General features: G+C 33.7%; 2 protein-coding genes across 2 annotated transcripts; both read left to right on the top strand.

The window, feature by feature from the left end:
• Positions 1-623: 623 nt before the first annotated feature.
• LOC138321611 (uncharacterized) lies at positions 624-2,236 on the top strand. The gene is made up of 2 exons (XM_069265391.1): positions 624-1,413; positions 1,738-2,236. The coding sequence occupies exons 1-2, from the start codon at positions 1,342-1,344 to the stop codon at positions 2,176-2,178; spliced, it is 513 nt and encodes a 170-aa protein (XP_069121492.1). The 5' UTR covers positions 624-1,341; the 3' UTR covers positions 2,179-2,236.
• A 4,568-nt stretch (positions 2,237-6,804) lies between these two features.
• On the top strand, positions 6,805-18,722 carry LOC138319073 (cyclin-L1-like). The gene is made up of 11 exons (XM_069262017.1): positions 6,805-6,825; positions 7,173-7,247; positions 7,569-7,678; positions 11,420-11,540; positions 12,043-12,107; positions 14,579-14,678; positions 14,895-14,999; positions 15,263-15,383; positions 15,903-15,999; positions 17,060-17,137; positions 17,515-18,722. Exons 1-11 carry the CDS (start codon positions 6,805-6,807, stop codon positions 17,852-17,854), a joined length of 1,233 nt encoding a protein of 410 aa, XP_069118118.1. The 3' UTR covers positions 17,855-18,722.
• Positions 18,723-20,556: the final 1,834 nt, after the last annotated feature.

The following is a 20,556-nucleotide window of genomic DNA, read 5'->3' as shown; positions in this document are numbered from 1 at the left end:
AACACTTGATAAACCCCCTGTAACGAAAACTGTACTCGTGGCAGGAGATACAGTTTGACAAATGAACAATCAATGTTTTTTTATCCTACAATCCACCACAATTTTCTGGCATCTTCTCTGTAAATTAACTATAATAACGAACTGATTCATAATAATATGAACATGGTCTCATCCTTTTGATTTTCCTTAAAAACTTATTCCTTATATATACCAACATCCAATTTCCTCTAGTAACCTGGATAAATTACCTTATAAAATTATTTTTGATCGGTTTAGAAGCTACCGACACACTCTACTTGTTTTCCTTCTGTTTGATAAATAATACATGGGTCTCCCCCCACTGTACAGATGTGGAATAGGGGAGGCAACCCCTACATTACACCGGCCAGGATACATAAGGGCATGGCCCGCCTGGCATTTTTTCTCTAACGATTTTTATCTCTTTATCTTAAACTATATATACATAGTATAACTGTATAGTTATATTATTAGTCAACGTTTAACGTGGCAGATTAAACAGTTGATCTACATAATTATAGATATATGAAAGAATACAGCTAATCTGGCTTCTAACTCCATTAAATTTTTTTAAATTTTATTTTTTTTTTTTTCTTTTTTAAATTTATTCTTTTAATTAACTATACAAATAATACGTATCCGTACGTAAAAAAATTTTAAGCTGGTTGGTTCCCTCACATTAAGTTACTTTACTAAGTATCAAATAATTATTATTGACGGCGAAGTCATTTGATACTATATTTTTAAATTAATTTTTATAAATAGATTTATATTACAAATTTTGATCAATATATCTAAGTGATTAATAACAAAGTTCTCATTGTTTTTCTCCTCTACTTTAATAACGCATACACTTAATATAATTTAAAAGTCAGCACACACCATAGGAACCCCCGGACAATCTATACCTCCGGCCAAACCCGGCAAAAGGACAAAGTACCGTACTTAACGGAAGCGGTGAAGTCCTCTACTGTCGGGTGTAACTGGTTGTACTAGACCCGGGGCACAAAACAACTGTTAAAAATACTCCCCTATGAACAACAACATACCACAATAACTACACTTTTTATAAAACAGAAAAATTATTTTCATATATACCAATAAAATGTAAATTTTTTATATACATTTATCAGTAAGCCTTCTTGGCCCCTTTCGGTCGCCCTCCCACGACATAAACATACTATCACGTGGGACAACGTAACACCTACCACAATAGCGACTGGCGCACATGGGCCCGCCCAACCCGCCACTACCACCCACCAAGTTCCAAGTTTTATTCACTGTTTCCTTTTTCCTTGGAATACTACACATTATACTAAGATCATGGCTAAGCTTGCAGTCTTTGGTAGCAGCTATGTCACTCGCCTTGAACGATATTGTCATGGTGACCTTAAGGTAATATATGTAACATGTCTGGATATATGTAGAGTACCAGTTGTATTTTTAATCAATTTAATTATGTTACATGTAGATCAATATTTCCAATGTTGCTTTAATCAATTTAAATTCAGTTATATGTAGATCAATATCTGCAATATTTTTTTTATCAATTTTGATTCAGTTATCAATATTTTACATGGTATGTTTTTTGTAATATTAGTTTAAAATGTCTTTATTCTTTTTGTTTTATGATTTTATCAATTTTAATTCAGTTATCAATATTTTACATGGTATATTTTGGTAATATTTGTTTAAAATGTGTTTTAATTCTTTATGTAGGTCCCTGGTACTGTTCGATTCTTCGGCAAGGGTGGTATGCGTTTGGATTCGATTCCAAGTCATCTTCTACAAGATCTCATAGAGTACAGACCCGACGTTGTTGTAGTTCAGCTTGGAGGTAACGACATTTCTGCTACTTCATCCCCCAACGAGATCTTTCAGCGACTCCAGACACTTCAGACAGACCTACTTCGAGCCGGCATACAGAAGATTTACTTCGCAGAGATTCTCCGACGAGGAAACTTCACCAAGTCCCCAGGCCTGACACAGACATCTTTCAACAAGCAATGGAACAAGATCAACCGATTGACACAGACGAAGCTCAACTTTATCAGGATCCATGTGAAGTTCCCCGACCACTACCTCCACGACCTTGTACATCTTAATGACACCGGACTCCAGACACAGTTCCTTTCAGTGCGTAGGCCAATGTTTTTGTGATGTATGTGTACATATTGACATTTTACTTCTGTAATGTACTTTTTGAACATTATCTGTAAATACCCGTGCAAAATGTTTTGATGAATTAGATATGTGAATGTGAAATGTACAAATGTACCATGTAAAATAATTGTGTATTGATAAATAATAAATTAATGATGTATTTTATATCTATGCATGTATTATGTGAACTGATGTGTATGTAAATAATGTTTATATATATATATTCTAATAAATAAATGATTTAATTCACTCTGTGTCCTATCGTATTTTATTTTTTGACTATAAATATTAGGTTAGCATTACTTGCTATTAGCTAACAAGAGCAACAACAAGAGTCAATCACCTTTACATTGATATATCTGTATACATGTATGTGTATATACATAAATTAATTCAGTTTTTTACTAAAAAAAATGAGAAATTACTGAAAACTTCACTCATGTCCATTCAGTTCATGTTGTCTTCAGGTCCACCATATCGGCATTAACTATACAGTAAGCGACCCTTTTCTACAAGCTTTGAAATTAAGAGTTTTTTTTTTACTCATAAATAGCATTAATATAGTTTATTAGTGAATAATATTGGATAAAACAAAGATATATTGCTTCTATACACGAATTAATACTCTAAAACCCCGTTCAGGTCCTCCTTCAGGTCCCGTTCAGGTCCGCCATATTATCGGTACGGTAAGCGACCTTTTTGTCGAGCTTTATAATTAAGTCTTCAAAAAAAAATTTTTCACAAAAAAAGACATCAAGATGTGTATTAATATATATTCTAGCATATAATAAAGAGATATTGCATATAAATATGCATTTAATACTCTAAAACCCCGTTCAGGTCCTCCTTCAGGTCCCGTTCAGGTCCATTCAGGTCTTTAGTATGACTCGAAAAGATAGGCCTAGTGAGAAGAATTTGTCACTCGGGGTTTTGTGTTTGCGCACTGACCACGTTGGGCGACGACGGAGCCTGCGGTTGCCAGACGTACCGTCTTACTTTCTATCATTTCATTTGATACCGTATTTATGTAATGAAAATTTAAGACATTACTTCTAAATTTTCGTCCTTAAAACAGGAAAAGACATCGTGAAATTTATTAAGCTTTACATTGGTGTTTCTTTTGACTCGATAAAATAAGTATTTGTTGAGATATTTCCCACTTCTTCAAACAGACAAGAACATCCATTGTTTTAGTTCGCTATATACCTGTCTATATTATTAGGCCTTTTTTTGCCTACGCAAAAAATTAAAAAGGCCTAATAAAATAGGCAGGTCTAGCGGACTACCCTTGTTTGTGCCACAAAACTGACTGGCAGCAAGCTCTGTCATATCACACAATGCAATTTAACGCAACAAGGATATGGCGAAAATTTGCCTCATCTCAGAGTTATGTAAAAAAGATAGCAGTTAAATTTTATTACTAATAATGATCATTCATATTCAAAGTTTCTCAGTTTATAGGCGTCTCGTGTGGTGTTTAGTAGTGTAAATATAAATCACAGTCTCTGTTTTATAGTAAATATCCCGATTAAAAAAAAATTCAAATTGCGCATTTTCTGGAAAAAAAAATCACATGACTGTTATGTCACTCAGTCCATCCACCAACTACAAAAAATGCATGACAACATCCATTTTCTGAGTTGGCCCTCTGTGTTAAGAATCTTGTATTCATAACCGATACGGTTAGGATCATGTGTAGCCTGGAACCAAGGACGTAGATGTCTGTCTGGAACCGTTGGTATTAATTGTGCTTTTGAACATGTTTGAAGTGGGGTTTCGCTGAGATATTTATAAATAGACCAATTCTTCGTGTAATTTGTTATTATATAAAAACTAGTTTAGTGGTAGATTATAAATGATACTATAGAGATACCGATAAAAATCCACTCAATGATGAAGTGGAAGGGGCACTTTTATTTATTTCTGGGTTTATTAGTTAAAACGTCCTATTAATTGACAGCCAGGGTCATGTAAGGACGTGCCAGGTTTTGTTGTCGGAGGAAAGCTGGAGTAACAGGAGAGAAACCATCGACCAGCAGTCAGTACCCGACAACTGCCCCACATGGAACTCAAACCCGAATTCAAGAGTTGCAGGACTTGAGGTAAAATGTCGGGACATCTTAACCACTCGACCACCGCCCCTTATTTATTTCATTATAAAAAATATGGGCTAACAACTATCCCCTTGAATACCCCGAAGAGGATTGGAAAACTGTCTGGACGGGTCCCATCATATATACATGTAAATATGCCGGGTGTGCCTTTTGATGTTTATTTTTTTTGTAAATGAAGAAAGTTATATATTCCATACGATGTATCTAAATTTAGATAAAAATCTGGAATGTGAAACTTTGTCAAACGTTTTGGAGAAGTCTAAAAGAACCATGTCAATTGTTTACTTTTGTCATGATTATTGGCAAAAAAGTCAATGTTAGAATTAATTGTGTTCCAGTGGAGAGTGGAGAGTTTAGACATGAATTCAAACGAGGATATTATATTTTTTAAAGAGAGACATGGTGTAACTATGCATGATATGTTCGGAAAACTTACCATTATTTATCACATAGGTAAATATCGCCCTTTAAGACCGCATCTATTTACTTCACACCAGTCAGATGGTACAGTGTCAGCACCTATATAAGTTTGAAAAAGATATGTAAGGAGGTTTAGCTGGTATGCTATCTGGCTATTTAGCTTTATTATCAACACCTGACTCATTTGGGCACAAGCATGTCTTACACTTGGGTCAAAGTCAAACAGTTAGTTTAGTGTTTTCCTTGAGATTTGTGCTGGTTTGTGCTTATTTGTATGAATGTTGTATTTAACTGTTTTTTATTCAATTTTTATTCTTTTTTAAGTCCTGCGACTTCGGAGTTTTCCTACAGCCTTGTTATACGATCTCCAATCTGTTTCTTGCCTGATGATTTGTGCAACATGCTTGTGTCGATGATCTTTATTACCAGTAAGCGACCATTTTTTACGTGACTGATATTAGCCAGACAGAGGTATGTAGTTCTTCTTGTAAATGGCGGATTTGAAAATTTGTCAATTAGAATAATCTCATGATGAAAATCATGTAAATCAAGGCTTTTCCTGAACTTCACAGAAATGCTTGTAGAGGTCAATGAGAACATGTGAATTATTCCCCCTTACCGTTTGTGATGCTTTGTTTAATGAGTTTCTAAACTTAGTCCCGATGTATCGCCCTATAGAAATTCATTCTTTAATGAGTTTCTAAACTTAGTCCCGATGTATCGCCATATTTAGTTTGGTCGTTTGATAATTCAGGGTGACTTTCCCTGTACTATGAGTGCGTGTGTACTGAGTTGATGGGTATGTTGGTCATCCTTATTATACCATGGCAACGAGCAAATAGTATCCCGCTCTCTTTATACATTGTATGCTGAAGAAGGAGAATGAGAATAAACTTCCATTTTTATTTCTAAAATCAATTATTTCTGGCAGACTAATATAGAAGCTACATAACATGGCAATCTCATTGCTGTTTTCTTATACATATCAGCAGTTATATAGAGTTCTAACAATCACAACCGTTTTACGGCCGCTCAATGATCAGCAAAATATTTTGCATAAAGATACATTAGGGTCAGCTACACATCATATATTATTCAGAATATCCGATTTTTTTTTCTTGGCTCATGGTTAATACTTATTTCAGAAGTCAAACGTCAAAGGGTGAAAATTTACATTTTCATTGTTTAAGTCCTGATTAATAAGATATTAGAATAGAGGTATTATTTTTGCAGTTTTTGCCTGAAAATCTTAGGTTTCTGAAGTTCAGTTAAGAAAACTGATAAAAAAATTACACAACCTGTGCAAAAAGAAGAAACTTATAACTGGACAATATTAATCCCTATTGAGATTCCTCCTCGAGCCGAGACTCTTTTACATTCGAACGTTTACTTTGATAGATATCTCTTGTCTATGATTATTCGTTCTTGTCAGAATCCCTTCTTGAGCCTTCTTCACTTTATTCTGGAAAATCAAGTCCTGGCCTAAGACTATTCCAGAAATATTCCACCTGCTGTGGTTCTAGGATTTCCCATACTGGCACACATCAGTATTGGAGATATTTTCTCTCAAACGCACATATATATATTAAGTAACGTGTATTAAAAACAAAGAACCACCTCATTTTGTAACCGATTTCTTGTTCATTCGCAACTTTGACCAGCCAGTTTAAAAGTCCCTCACTGTCATGTGATCGCTTAGTCTGTTTTATTAAAATTCATTAGCTGTATTGACCTTATTCCATTTAATGTAATTGACATTATCTAGAACGCACTATAGTGATCATGTGATAGCGAGGGACTTTCTCTTTCAAAATAGTTTCCATGTCTCGTTTTCTGTAATGGCATGCAAGATGTAACAAATTTAGGGGGGGGCATACTGGATTCAGGTTGTACTGTAGTATAAAGCATCATATCAACATCTCAGTCCTAAATTGTTGGATGGATTTCAACATAACTTATTCACAATTATCCTTCCGTATATAAATATTATTTATTTCGGAACAAGGTATCCCTATCTTAATGAGTAATTCTCCTTTTATCATAGAAGTGTCTGAACAGTTACTCCTCCGAAACTGCTGGAGGAATTGAAATGAGGAGGGTTTATGTAGAAGTTGGCCTCATGAACAACAGTTCTAATTGAACATGAATTGATATATTGGCTTGATACTTGGTTTTATTAGTTTAACATCCTATAAACAGCCAGGGTCGTGTAAGGGGGGGGGGGACAACTCGACCGACAGTCAGCACCTGGCAGGTGCTTCACACAGGATTCAAACTCGACCCAGGGGTGGAGGGCTTGTGGTAATATGTTGAGACATCTTAACCACTTGGCCACCACTACCCCCTGGCTTAATATATTGTTTAAAATGTGTGCATATTTAAACATATGCATGCTTTACCCAATGATTGATATAAATCTATATATAAATAAATACTTTTAATTCTTTGTACTTTAAGGTTGCCATGGCTACTGGACAGGTTATTTTCCAGAGATTCTACTATTCTAAGTCATTTGTCAAGCACAATATGGAGGTAAGGACAAATGTTGAAAAAACACAAAGGTATTATTTGGTTATTAAAATAAGTTATGTATAATATGAAAGAGTCTCATAGTTTTTCTTCACAATAACATAAACCTTTATTTTTTTACATATATTTATATAATTCAGGGTTTTCGTTGGGTGCTCACTAAATGGGATCCTTTTCAGGCTCTGTATAACTTGAATTAACATGCAGCAAAAAAGTGTGATCCTTTTTATTTTCTATGCTTTAAAGTGATAATATGGGAATGGCATAAATGCAACGCTGAATTAATTGTTTATGAAGGATATTCATTTTTGTTTGACTCTATAGATCATTGTTATGGCCTGCATCTACTTGGCATCTAAGATAGAAGAGTGCCCAAGAAGAATGAGGGATGTGATCAATGTGATCCATCATATCAAACAAGTTAGAAATCAAAAGTAAGTATCACTATTTTTGTTCATTTTAGGTTTGTTTTAAGGTATTGATATATGTTATTTGCTTATGTTGTGTGGCCTTGAGATGAGCTTTTTGCAGCAATTGCAGTCAGTTGGAAAGTTTCTAATCAGGATTTAACAAAATGTAAGTAAAATTCTTCAGCGATATTGCCCATATTGTTGGAAAGCATCAAAATCTATGTTAGACATGAGCATAAAATGCTTATGTTATGGTTTGCTTTCCCTCTTATAGTAATTTGTATGAAGTGTAATTGTTCCAAAGGTTTAACACTATTTTCTCTTTGCTGTATTAAACAGCACCGGGATTCTTCAAATCTTGCTGGGAAACTGCACATGATTCAAGGGCTCGACCTGGCGTGGTGGCCTTGACCTGTGACCTTGGGCTTTCCACCCAGGATACGCCAACGTGGTATGGTGCAAGTCCTGCCACTATTGTCTTGGTACATGGTAACAATGGTTTGTATATAATCCTCACCAAATAGAATGGGAATGAAGAACAACCAGTGACCATACAGTTACATAGTTATGAATTGATATTATCTTTGATACTAGATTATATTTCAATTATGTAATACATTGTTTAGTATACGGTAACTTGTCCCTATATGTAAATATTGATTTAGAAGGGTATTGATCAAACCCAAAAAAATGCAGTGAAGATATCTGTCTCAAATCTATAAGAACCCTAATGCTTTGGTTTTTAATGATGCAATAGCTGATAATAAATGCTATATGTTGGATGATAAATGTCTGAGGAGTTATCAAAACACCAAATTATCTGATATAATATATTTCAGGTGATAATTGACCATTGAAATGACAACTTTTTTATGTGTTAAAGAAATTGATAAACAAATTCTGCAGATTTTGATTTGAAATCCCAGAAGCCTTTGTTGAAAACCAAACTGATGTTTATGTTGTTTGTTTATATGAAAACATGGAAACTATTAACATTGCAATCCCTTTTGCCAAGCTCTCTTTGATTTGTCAGTACAGCACACATAACTTTAATTGTAGCAAGATGTTCATATTTACAATAAAACTTTACAGGTAAAATATATCAATAGAGGTTTTGAAAACTTATTCAAAATGTTTTCTTAGTGATTATGACACTCTCACATTAAAGTGAACAGTCGGGCAAGGATGGCTAAAGTCGGTAAAATGATGTGAAAGTATTCAGTATAATTTCTTATGAAATGGAAAATTAAAATCTCTCGTCAAAATCTGTCTGCGTACGAAGAAATTAATTTAAAGTATGGAAATTCTAAAACGTCCTCCCGGCTCACTATGTCCGTGGTTACATTTCCATGCAGCCTCGCTTTCAATGCTTTCAACTTTTCTTTACTTTAATGGTCAGAACTGGGAAACTAAGCAGAACTTGACCGTCTTATTAATATGCGAGAACTTTTTGAAGGCCAATGAACGCATTTAGACTGGTTTTCTTTGCCCGACTATTCACTTTAAACTAGTATTAGCAGTTTTGGTAAGCCAAAACTTTATTCGGCAGTTTAGAATGACCCAAATATTATAAAATTTAAAATCACAGTGTGATGGACAAGTAAAATATTCATTAGACGATTACTGCATGAAATATGACCGCTGGCATGAAAAAAAGGTCATCCAGAGTAGTAAAAAAAAATTGAAGGATATTTCCAGCAGATATTAATCTTAGTTTAGTCTACAGGTTTCCAGTAAATGTTATATTCATAACCCTTATCCTGCTGTGAAACCAGCCTACAAGACATTATGATATCTACCCAGGTAACTACTGCTGAATAGGTTAATACATTACTAAAAATTGAAAATAGTTTCCTCTGGAAAGGTTCTCTTCACCATCAGGTTTTACTTGTCCAACATGATAATTACAGATGAGAGAAAAAAGTTCAATATTAAATATGAGTTGGGAGCTGCATATCCGGTCCTGGTTGTTAAAATGACATAAAAAAGTCAATTCAACATTACATGTTCGATTATATACAGGCTTCTGAATTTCAGTTAATTTCTGTTCTCTTCAATTTGATGTACATGTATTATGAAATGAAGCAACTTTTATATATTAATAATTTCATTCATTTCATTCCAAAAGCAAGCATGCTATGAAATACTGTTTGATTGTATATGTTTTTACAATTTAGTTGGAATTTAAAGGAAATGTCTTCCAAGTCGACTACTGATGGCAAGATCTGTGGGCAGATGCATCAACATAGGAACCGACTCTCAAGTATAATGTCAAGTGAAGAATGCTTACTTGACAAACAAATTGTGATATGTGTTTAATTAGAAAATTTTAGATGTTTTTTAGTTTAATTAAGTATTAAATTGAATATCTCTTTTTTTTTTACATTATTATTAAGTCATGGAGATTTAACACAAAAAAATTAGTGTACACTAAATGGACCACAAAGCTGTTTATGATGAGAGTACTCTCAGATTTTGGTGTTTTATCTCCATAATGTAGAAAAATCTATCCAAATTATTGCTTATAATTCAATTTACTAAAGATATTATCTTCAATATACAAAATTCATTTTAGGCCTCTTGTCTATGAAATCATCAGGCTGTCATCTCAACCAATCAGAAGCAATATTACAAAAGGCAATGCTATTTTTTCCTTTATGGGCTGATAAAGTAAATTTTTAAGCCAGTGAAAATTCTTGTAACAAGCAAAATTGAATTATATACATATATTTGTTCTTTTCCATTATATTTGTTGAACTTTTTTTGCTATGAATTACAAAGTATTGGGATAAGATGGAATTGGGAATATTCTTATCTTAAAGACAGAAATAAGTATTATTTTACAGTATTTATTTACATGTATCTAATGCGTGATAGCTGAAAAATCCCTTGTTATGAAGATATTTTGAATTTCAAATAAGTTAACATCTAAAAATGGTGAGTTACCATGGTTAATTATACTGAATATTTGTAAAGACAATTGGATAAAACATTTACATTTTTTTGCCACTAATGTGTCTACTTCTACTTTTAGTAGAATTTATTTTGAATACGTGGGTTTTTTAGGGGCCGCGGTGGCCGAGTGGTTAAGATGTCCCGACATATTACCACAAGCCCTCCACCTCTGGGAAGCGGGTTCGAATCCCATGTGGGGCAGTTGCCAGGTACTGACCGTTGGCCGGTGGTTTTTCTCCGGGTACTCCGGCTTTCCTCCACCAACAAACCTGGCACGTCCTTACATTACCCTGGCTGTTAATAGGACGTAAAAATAAACAAACCAAACGTGGGTTTCAATATCCCAAAATGACATGGGGAAAGTACAATTTACTGTTGATTAGTCCCACCATCTGGTGATTATGATGTCATCATTTGTCATGATTTTTGTGACATCATAATCACCAGTAGGTGGGACTAGTCAACAGTAAATCATGATTTTCTCATAACGTTTTGGGATCTCATACCTTCTGTATTTAGCAAGTATTCATATCTATATTGGTGTGTTGCTGTAACTGATTGAAAAAGGGAGATAATACAATGTTGCCTATCGAAATGCTTTCATTGATAATAATTTATTACTGTTTTGCCTCCCAAACACCTTTTGTAATTTGTCATGGTCACTGGTTGTTGTCCTAGGTGGATTTGTACAGCCGCAGAGAAAATAGTGTTCAACCTACAAAACCTTTCTGGTTTTCTTAGGCCAGCAGTAGCCATCTAAGTATTTATTTTTAACTTGTGGTGGAAATGTGCATATTTTTATCATTTCAGAACAATCCATCCCCTGCCTCTTGATCAGAATTACATCAACCTCAAAAAACAAGTGAACAATGCTGAAAGAAGGGTACTGAAAGAGCTGGGGTTTTCTGTGCATGCTAAAAACCCTCACAAGGTAATTATAAATATTCTATTTCAAAACAAATATCAATTTTTAAGTTTCAAAAATAGTATGTGTTTAAATTTCAGAGACTCTCCAAAGTTACTATTTCTGACAGATGAATTTCACATTAGCTGTTTACAGTGATGCTTTATTCCTGGTTATTATTTTTTGAAATATTTTAGGAATTACAAGAAACAAAAAACGAAGATAATATCAAAAAAATACTTCATTCTGATTGAAGTACTGATATTTCCACAACACACATGTTGTGCTCTTCAGCTTTATTTTATCCAACACATGACACATTTGGAAGTTGCACAAGTTCTTGTTTTGTGAGTTTTGAAAGTCCAACTAGAACATGATCTTTAGAGTGAGTTGAGAATTGAAGGTAAACATTTAAATTATTATCTCCTTGGCACATAGGAAGGCAAAGGGTAAATTCCGATCTTGTCAGAGCAAGATCAGTGGAGTGTTTAGAATATGTATTGTATTTTGTAACGCTTCTTTGTTTCAGGTGATTGTCATGTTCCTGCAAGTTTTGGAATGTGAAAAAGATCAGAAGTTGGTGCAGTGTGCATGGTAGGTATTAATATAAGGCTCACACACTTTCACAACCATGACTGTTTCTCCTAACAAATGCTCTCAGCATAGTCCATACAGAGAATTTGATAATTGGAACATCTTAATAAAATGATACAGCTTAGGAAAATATCTTGGTTACAGGACTTGAAAATTACTGTGTGTTATGGACATTTCACAGAATTACAAGTTTAGGATTGAGATACAAATTTACATGTAATTTGTATTCAATAATAAAATATTGTTCGATTGTTTAATTAATTAGCATGAGGGCATTTCTTAGAATACAGCATGTTGTATTGGAAACTGAATTGTAAAAAAAAATTGTTTTAAGATTTAAGCTTTTGGTAAACAGTTTTTCTTATAAAAGCATGAATATGATGTATGACTATTGAAATAGAAAGAAAACTAAATATTGAACATAGAGATTATATGTTTTATCATATTTCAAATATATGAGTAAAAAAAATTAATGTGTTAGAAGTGCAAAAGGATTGATTCACTGTTTTGATGAAAATATGGTATAGATGGTTCTTTTTCTCCCACCACAAAGTGTCATTTTAACTGTTTAACCAGTGAGAGATTTCTCCGACAGATTGAAAGCATGAACCTTTTGAACTGCAAGTACAGGTTAAAAATTACATGATGTATCGTGGTTTTCCATTTAGATACACTATCTGAATCACGGTAAATTTTGATGAATTGTTGATAAACTTGTAATCATGAGACGCTAAACTAGCTTCAATACATTTGATCCTTCCTTTGTGTGTGGGAGATAATATACTTTGATCTATCAAGTAGATAGGGATATCTAGACCCACTTGGAATTTTTTGGCTTGTCAGCACTCAACTAGCCTTGTGCTAACCAGCCAAAAAAATTTCACTAAAGAAAATATATCATTATCTTCTTGGCAGACTTATGTATGATTAGATTTGTATCAATCTTTTAATATCAATTTCTTTAATGTGGCATTTGATTTACAACAGTAAAGCAAAACATTTGATATTGTAATGCAAATGATAATCTTATTGGAGTTGGTACACATTATCAAATCTTTGTTAGTGTATTTAAACTTCATATTAAATTGTTGTATGTAATAAAGTGACATATTTGAGTGTAAAAATTGAAAAAGTTCCTTAAATTGTGCATAACTTATCTTCAGCATGATACATACACATGTATTAAGTAAGCATTTGTAAAATTTGTTTTATCACACTGATAATATATATTACTGCAAGCATAGCATTGCAAATGTCTTTATAATTTGTTGATATTTGATAAGTTTGTAGATCTATTTTGAAAAAAAAAAAAAAAAATTGTTTAAAATGTTTGTATAAATTTCATTGATATGTTGTAATCATTTATATAGATATATTTTGCATTCACCTAAATTGAATATGAAAGTTGAACAGGTAAATATTAGATATGGTGTATATATGAAGTAGAGAAGTGTCGATATTAACTTTGTACTTTTCCTTTTTGCCTACCCCAGCCTAGGTGGGTAGATGTGTTGAATTGCACCATCCTCCAAAAACAGCCTCCACCAGGCTTCATCAGCCTAAAGAGCTAACCGTCCAACAGCAAGTCTGATAGAAGATAGTCCTTACTCCTGCACTGAAGAACTCCCAACTGAAAGCTATTTGAAGAAGCAGAGAACTGTGTTGTGTAGCACAAAAGTGCTTAACATCTTCAACTCAAGATCATATGTGGTAGAAACAGGGCTGTGTTAACTGGTTTCATTGACTTTCTAAATGAAATTGTAAACCTTGTTAAAACATAGTCATCAATAGTCTCAATGTTTTAAAGTGACACAAGTACAAATGGATTACATATAGTATCTGTAATGCATGAAAACAGTAACCTGACTGAGATATAATCACATGTAATCATGAAAGCTTCTTTCAGAAAAAGGAAACTGATTTCCATCTACTGGACCAAAAGGAAGAATTGTGATTGTAATAATGGTATGCTACAATACATTCTATGGACCAATTTTGGGAAGAATGAAAGACTAAAATAGCTGTGCTCGTCAGGATTGGTCAGGCTGTTTGACAGGCTGGTGGTGACTTTCAATGTTCTATCATTTTGTTTTAGTTTGTTTTTAGTTTGATTTATTTGATTGATTGTCTTAAGAGATACTTGCTGGAATGTTGCACCTTTGGTAATGGATGAATCAGGCCACACGGGTTAGTATTTTGCCAACAAAGTGTGTGTGTGAATATCCAATGATTTATGGCATATTCCTGAAATGAAACTTTAAAGTTATTATGTTCTTCAATCAATTTAGTATCTAGACTATCTCGCTGTGTTATAGTTATAAACATTAAGGATGTACCACCTATGTTAATATTACCATCAGACGTTGAAATGTCCTTTTGCACTTTTAGATTATATGAATCATGACAATTTTAAGATAAAGCTTTGACAGAACTTATTTTAGTTTGTTATTAGTATGTTATTCTATTTTTAGGAACTACATGAATGATAGTTTTAGGACAGACGTGTTTGTGAGGTTCCATCCTGAGGTGATCGCTTGTGCCTGTATCTACTTGGCAGCTAGACAGTTGCAGGTATGTAACACCTTATCAGCAAAGGTTTTAATGAATTATATAACATTCTTAAAAAAATAATCATAAAAAATATGTCAAAAACCATCCCCTCTCCCCCTTTATATACTCTTCAGCTTTCTGTAAAGAAAATCAAATTACCTTTATGTAAACTTGTTGGAGGCAAAGTTTACACCATTTGAAAAATTTGTTAATGCTAGCTGTAACTTTGTATTGCAGATTCCACTGCCCAGCAGCCCACCATGGTATTATCTGTTCAGTGTGGAGGATGAGGACGTATATGATATCTGTCTCACAATTCTGCGTCTATATGCTCGGCCCAGGGTAAGTGGCATTACCTTAACAATTTTTGAAATACTATACAAGCAAGTTCATAAGCAATTGCAAATGAAACCTTAAAATTTACATGGGGTAATATTCTGAGTCGACATTTTTGTAAAGAAAATCTCTGGAAATTTGAATTTGAAATGCGTTCCATAAACATGTATTTCTAAAGCAATTATGAAAGAGTTATCTACGTAATATAGATAACAAAATATTGCATCTTTATATTAGATTAAATATTTTGTATTGTTTCTCAATTTCAGCCAAACTATGATAAACTTGAAGCCAAAGTGAATGATGCTAAGAAGATACAGATAGAAGCTAAGATGAAAGCAAAGGGAGTGTCTTCTGAAAATGGAACACCAAATCATCCTTCTCGTACCAGTAAGTGTCTCAATACTGGAAGTAAAATGATGATATACCGTTACAGTATTGTACCTCATTTCATTAGTTTTTCTTCTGAAATTATTTTCTTTGTCAAGAAAAACAGAATAGTTTAAGGGCTTAATGAAAACTATTAGTTATACAGTTTGTTAATGACCAAATACAGAAAAATACTGACTGTCGTCACCAGGAAGTGTTACTTGACCGCCATTTTGTTATGACGTTGGGGGTAAAGATCAATAACTCTATCTTCCAAACTTAATGCAAATTCTACTAACACGATAAACTCTCCTTGGATATTACATGACATCATATTAACCAAAAGTATTTCAAGATTCTTGTCTGAGGCAGGATAACATTTCCATTTATTTTTAGGGATATCTCATTACAAAGCTTGTTGAATATTAAAAAACAAAACTGCCCATAAAACCCATTTTAATTGTTTCCCTATACATGCCCTGATGATTTTAATACTGACAAACTTGTTGCAGTCCTGATTTATTATGGGATTGTTTGCAGATTCCCCAAAGAATATCAGTCCTAACCCTGCACTTCTTCCAAGCATCAAAAGACTGAAGGCAGAAGAAGATCGAGACTCAGAGAGGGGTCATTGTAAGTATCCTGAAGACTTAGCAACATGTAACTAAAGCTTTTGCTGTAAATTATCATGTAATTACAAAGAGACTTAGCAACATGTAACTAAAGCTTTTGCTGTAAATTATCTGTAATTACAAAGAGAAAATAAGGGCTGTTCCAGCAAAACATATATGTAGGGGGGGAAGGCACTTTGAAATTAGGAGACCCACCGATAGAAGTGATTTTCAATTTTGTTGACTCCCAACATATCTATTTTTTGTGAACAAGACCATGGCATAAAAGGATTTAATTTTTTGCTGCTCCGACATCTTTTTGGATTTACATATTTTGATTTCTAACATTTAACAAGACACCTAGGACAAAATCGTACTGTATATGGTGCAGTGAACTATTGTTTGATTTGCTGCATCTATTGCTAATTTTATAAAGGTATAATCTTCCTAGAACCAGCAGAAAATCTATTAAAGATACCGAAGTGTTCCATAAACGTAATGCAAGAGTAGACATCTGAGCTTGTGAATTGACATGTTTTCCTCGACATAATACCAGTGAATTTAAATAAAGACCTGTTGTTGACAAAAGTATTTTGCCAAAACTAATCTGTTGTTTCTCTGTACTATTGCCTAGTTTGATTGAATATAATATGTTTTAGATAAATATTCTGTGAATATTATATCAAAACATCCATAAAATAAAATCATTGTTTTTTATTGAAGATGATCAATGCTTTAATATTGTCAGAAATTAATATTTTTCTCAATAGTTATTTTTATAGTCAGGATGACTGACATGAAAATTATGAAACAAAAATTTTTGCATTTTATATCAAAAAGTTAGAACTGCTTCAGATTATGATAGACCCACCCACAGAAGTGATTTCATTGAAACGCCACCCTGGCACAGAAGTGATATTATTTGGAACATACCATGGAACATACTATTTTTTAAAGTGCCTTCCCTGGGTGCCATATATGTTTTGCTGGAACAGCCCTAATCCCTATCCATCACTTTTAACTTTCCATGTTAACCTTTTAGATATTGCTATGTGTTATGTATTGATGAGTTTTTTTCTCTTTCAGAAAAAATCATTCGTCCAAAAAGAAACGTAGTCACAGTCCAAATGACAGAAGTCGATCTCGATCCAGGAGTAGACAAAGGTAACTACTGCAGAATAGTGGTAAACAAGATTAAGCAATATATTTGTGTCTGTTTGTAGTAAAGGTAAGAATTTTACCAGATATTATTTTGTTGTGCTGAAATAAGACACAATATTGTGACAATAACTACAGAAACTGTCAATATCAGATTTGACTGTATGAAAGTGTGTATGTGTACTGTCCACACTTAGTCTTGATCTTGGATATAAGGTCTAAGAGTTCATATCAATATCAATATCTTTTTGACAGATTAGGCGGTTGAAAGTGAAGTCCAGATTTCAGATTGTAAATGTTAAAATTAACAGCATAATATATTGTTAAAGACAACATGATTCAAATTGAAAATTCTGATGCCATTAACAAATTTTTTTTAATAGGTCTTCAAGGTCAAGATCTAGTCGGAGCTTAAGTCGAAGCCCTTCTATGAAACGAAGGAAGAATAGGAGCTCCCCTCATAGATATAAAAAGGATCGCTATCCGAGTCCTGATCGTTACATCTCTAAAGAACACAAACATTCCCGCAAAAGGAAGAAGCATTCACGTTCCAAAAGTCGCAGTCCTTCACTGAACAAGTCACCAGATCGTTACAAGACCAGTCATAAGAAATATAAGCATGAGAGAGACCGATATCACTCCCCTGATCGCCATCACAAACGTCACAGAAATGGCCATCGAAGTCCATCACCGAGGGACCGGTACGACAAATACCGCAGATGATGATGGTTATCACTAGAATATATTGACTAAAAATTGAACAATTCAATAGTGAAGAACAATGAAGCAAAAACGTGTTTTCAGATAATGGTATACGTACTTAATTTGTCAGTGAGGAGATATCTGCTTTTTCTCAGGAAAAAAAAGTCAGATAATGTATGATATTTTTTGGTTTTAAAGCAGGATTTTTTCTTCTTTATGTTTTCAAGTGGTGCTACTAGCTGAGAAATGTAAGCTCAAAGATTATGGTTGTAGCCATAGAAATGTTTTATTTAAGATACAAAAAATTCACATACACTAGAAAGTGTCTGATTATGCACTTTTAAATTACTCTTGAACATCTGTTTTGAAATACGTACTAAACTTGGTCTGATCGTGAAAATCTTTTGAAATCTACTTCATAAGATTTGGAGAAAGGAAGAACATGCCTAAGAGTGCTTTATTATTTATGACAAAAATCGGCCATATCTATGGTTCTTATTTTAAATTGTGATCGTGTGTTGTGTCATATTTACTACAACATGAGGACCAATTGTGTTTACTGGACTACTGTCTAGGTATTTTAATTTAATGGTACATGCAGTACGGGTACTTGCATATTTGTTTGGTATGTTGTTTGAAAGACCTGTATGATAATAGTATAACAGAGGGTGAAGTTGTTGATGGTGAACATGTGTACATACAGAAGAATGTGTCTGGATGAGGTCGCTGAAAGCATACAGGAATAAGAGTGTATTTGTGATAATTCGGGAACAAGGCTGTGTTTGGGTCGGTGAAAGAAAGACAGGGTTTCTGAATATTCTCTACACAGATTGTAAATTTATGTATTGGAATTGGTATGAAGCTTTTATAATACAAATTGAAAACTTAATTCAGTGTTTTTGTTTTGTTTACAAAAATCACAGAAAACAAATCCAAGCAAATTGTAATATAGGAGGTAGCTTGCTGTTTCATAGTAATTTATTGTTCAGACAGTTTTTAATGTGCAAAAAAATCATTTTTAGGTCTTGCATTAAAGAGACAATTCACTCAGGCTACTTATTATACATAACCAAGAAGCCAAATATAGCATAAATGTATTGTTCTACATTTCTTATGAAACATATAACGGAAAACATTGACAAATTCCTCAACAACATTGTTAAGTATTTTAATTAATATCGTTGATCAATACAATTAAGCATGTACAATATGGACGCTGTACCCATACCCGAGCCAAAGTCACGCACGTTAAACAAATGAACTACATAACCACTAAGATAGTGATAAAATTATATTTTGGCAAGACAATTCACCTAATAAGGTAAACGCACTGCTGTCAGAGCGATTTGAGCAGTTCTAGACAAAAGGTGCATTACTCTACGAGCAAGGGACAGGGTTCGGCATACAAGAAGTTTGACCACAGTGTGTGATGAACTGCTAGAGAGTTTGAACATTTCACACACATGTCACCACCATGGGCTTTTCAGGCATATCACTGCAAAACCGACTGATCTAATTTCCATTAGAACTGGGTATTTTTCCATATATGTACAAATTTTAATGTTCTCTTAGACTGAATTGCCCCTTTAATAGCATGACTAAAATAACTATTGGTTTATTAGATTTGCATGTGCCAATCAGATATCTTACTAGTAAGAAAAAAATCAATTTACACATCCATGAAGAAATGGGAAGTGTTAAAATAGCAATGACGATTATGGGTGAATTTTAATGAAAATTTAATGAGTTGATCAAATAGCAGAACAACAGTCGAAGGGTATGAAAGTTAAATTGACTTCGTGTTGAAAAGTGTTCTTTTGACTGCTTTGAAACTCCAAAACGCAAAGAAGTTCCTAAATTGAGAATGAAATATTGTTGAAGTAGAAAATACTAGTAGTCATCTGGGTACTCCTTTTTTCACAAGAACTACAATGGTGACATTCTAGATTTCTAGTAAACAGTTACTAGGGACTACTGGAATAGAGCATAAATCGTTGCTAAAGAAAGCAGCTGATAATTTTAACTAGTGGAAGGCTTTTACTGTCCTTATATCCACTCCTGGAAAATGTCGGAAAAACTTAAGGCAGTTCAGGAGAACAAATGACCGATCACAGGCCTGCAGACTTCCTTTAACGATTACAGCCTTTGACTAGATATTTTTCCTATAAACATGTATAGATGTAACTAAGATGCCATGAAGATAGCCAGTATGTTTGAAAACGGTGGCGGAGCCTATAAAAGGCTACATGATGCCATATCTTTTCTTGAAATATATATATATAAACATGTATTTAAGAGAAACAAACGCCTGTGGTTTTGCTACGACCATGATATAAATTAATCCTTGCAATATCGAGGATGTCCTTTGGTGAGAGTATTGAGACCAGATATCATCCTTGTTCGATGGTGGCTAGTCACCAGATGGCGTAAATGAAGATTAATACCATACATAGAAACTAAATCACGCAGAACATGCGACTTGAGAAAGGTTTTTTTTTTAATCAGGAAAAACTTGTTTTGCTGGGTTTTTTGTAGGGATTGGGGAGGAAGATGAGGATGGGTTGTGACGCAATACATGTAACATACTTTTTATCCTGATGTAAATATCCTATCCGAAGTTTACATGTAGGAATCGTTTTTATTTTGTGCAGCAAAGTAAAGCTTTGAAGTTGTGCGTCATCACTCACTGTAATGTTCAAAAGAAATCTTCGCAGGCCTGTGAT

The sequence above is a fragment of the Argopecten irradians genome, chromosome 1, assembly GCF_041381155.1.
Source record: "Argopecten irradians isolate NY chromosome 1, Ai_NY, whole genome shotgun sequence".
In the NCBI taxonomy this organism is placed as follows: domain Eukaryota; kingdom Metazoa; phylum Mollusca; class Bivalvia; order Pectinida; family Pectinidae; genus Argopecten; species Argopecten irradians.
This window is presented reverse-complemented; position numbering and strand designations above follow the sequence as displayed.

What these genes read in the sequence shown, in the direction of transcription:
- LOC138321611 (XM_069265391.1), top strand. Translation starts at nt 1,342, where the DNA reads ATGGCTAAGCTTGCAGTCTTTGGTAGCAGCTATGTCACTCGCCTTGAA. An exon ending in ATTGTCATGGTGACCTTAAG is followed by an intron (nt 1,414 to 1,737) that starts GTAATATATGTA and finishes TTCTTTATGTAG; the next exon opens with GTCCCTGGTACTGTTCGATT.
- LOC138319073 (XM_069262017.1), top strand. Translation starts at nt 6,805, where the DNA reads ATGAGGAGGGTTTATGTAGAA. An exon ending in AAACAAGTTAGAAATCAAAA is followed by an intron (nt 7,679 to 11,419) that starts GTAAGTATCACT and finishes TTATCATTTCAG; the next exon opens with AACAATCCATCCCCTGCCTC. An exon ending in ATGCTAAAAACCCTCACAAG is followed by an intron (nt 11,541 to 12,042) that starts GTAATTATAAAT and finishes TCTTTGTTTCAG; the next exon opens with GTGATTGTCATGTTCCTGCA.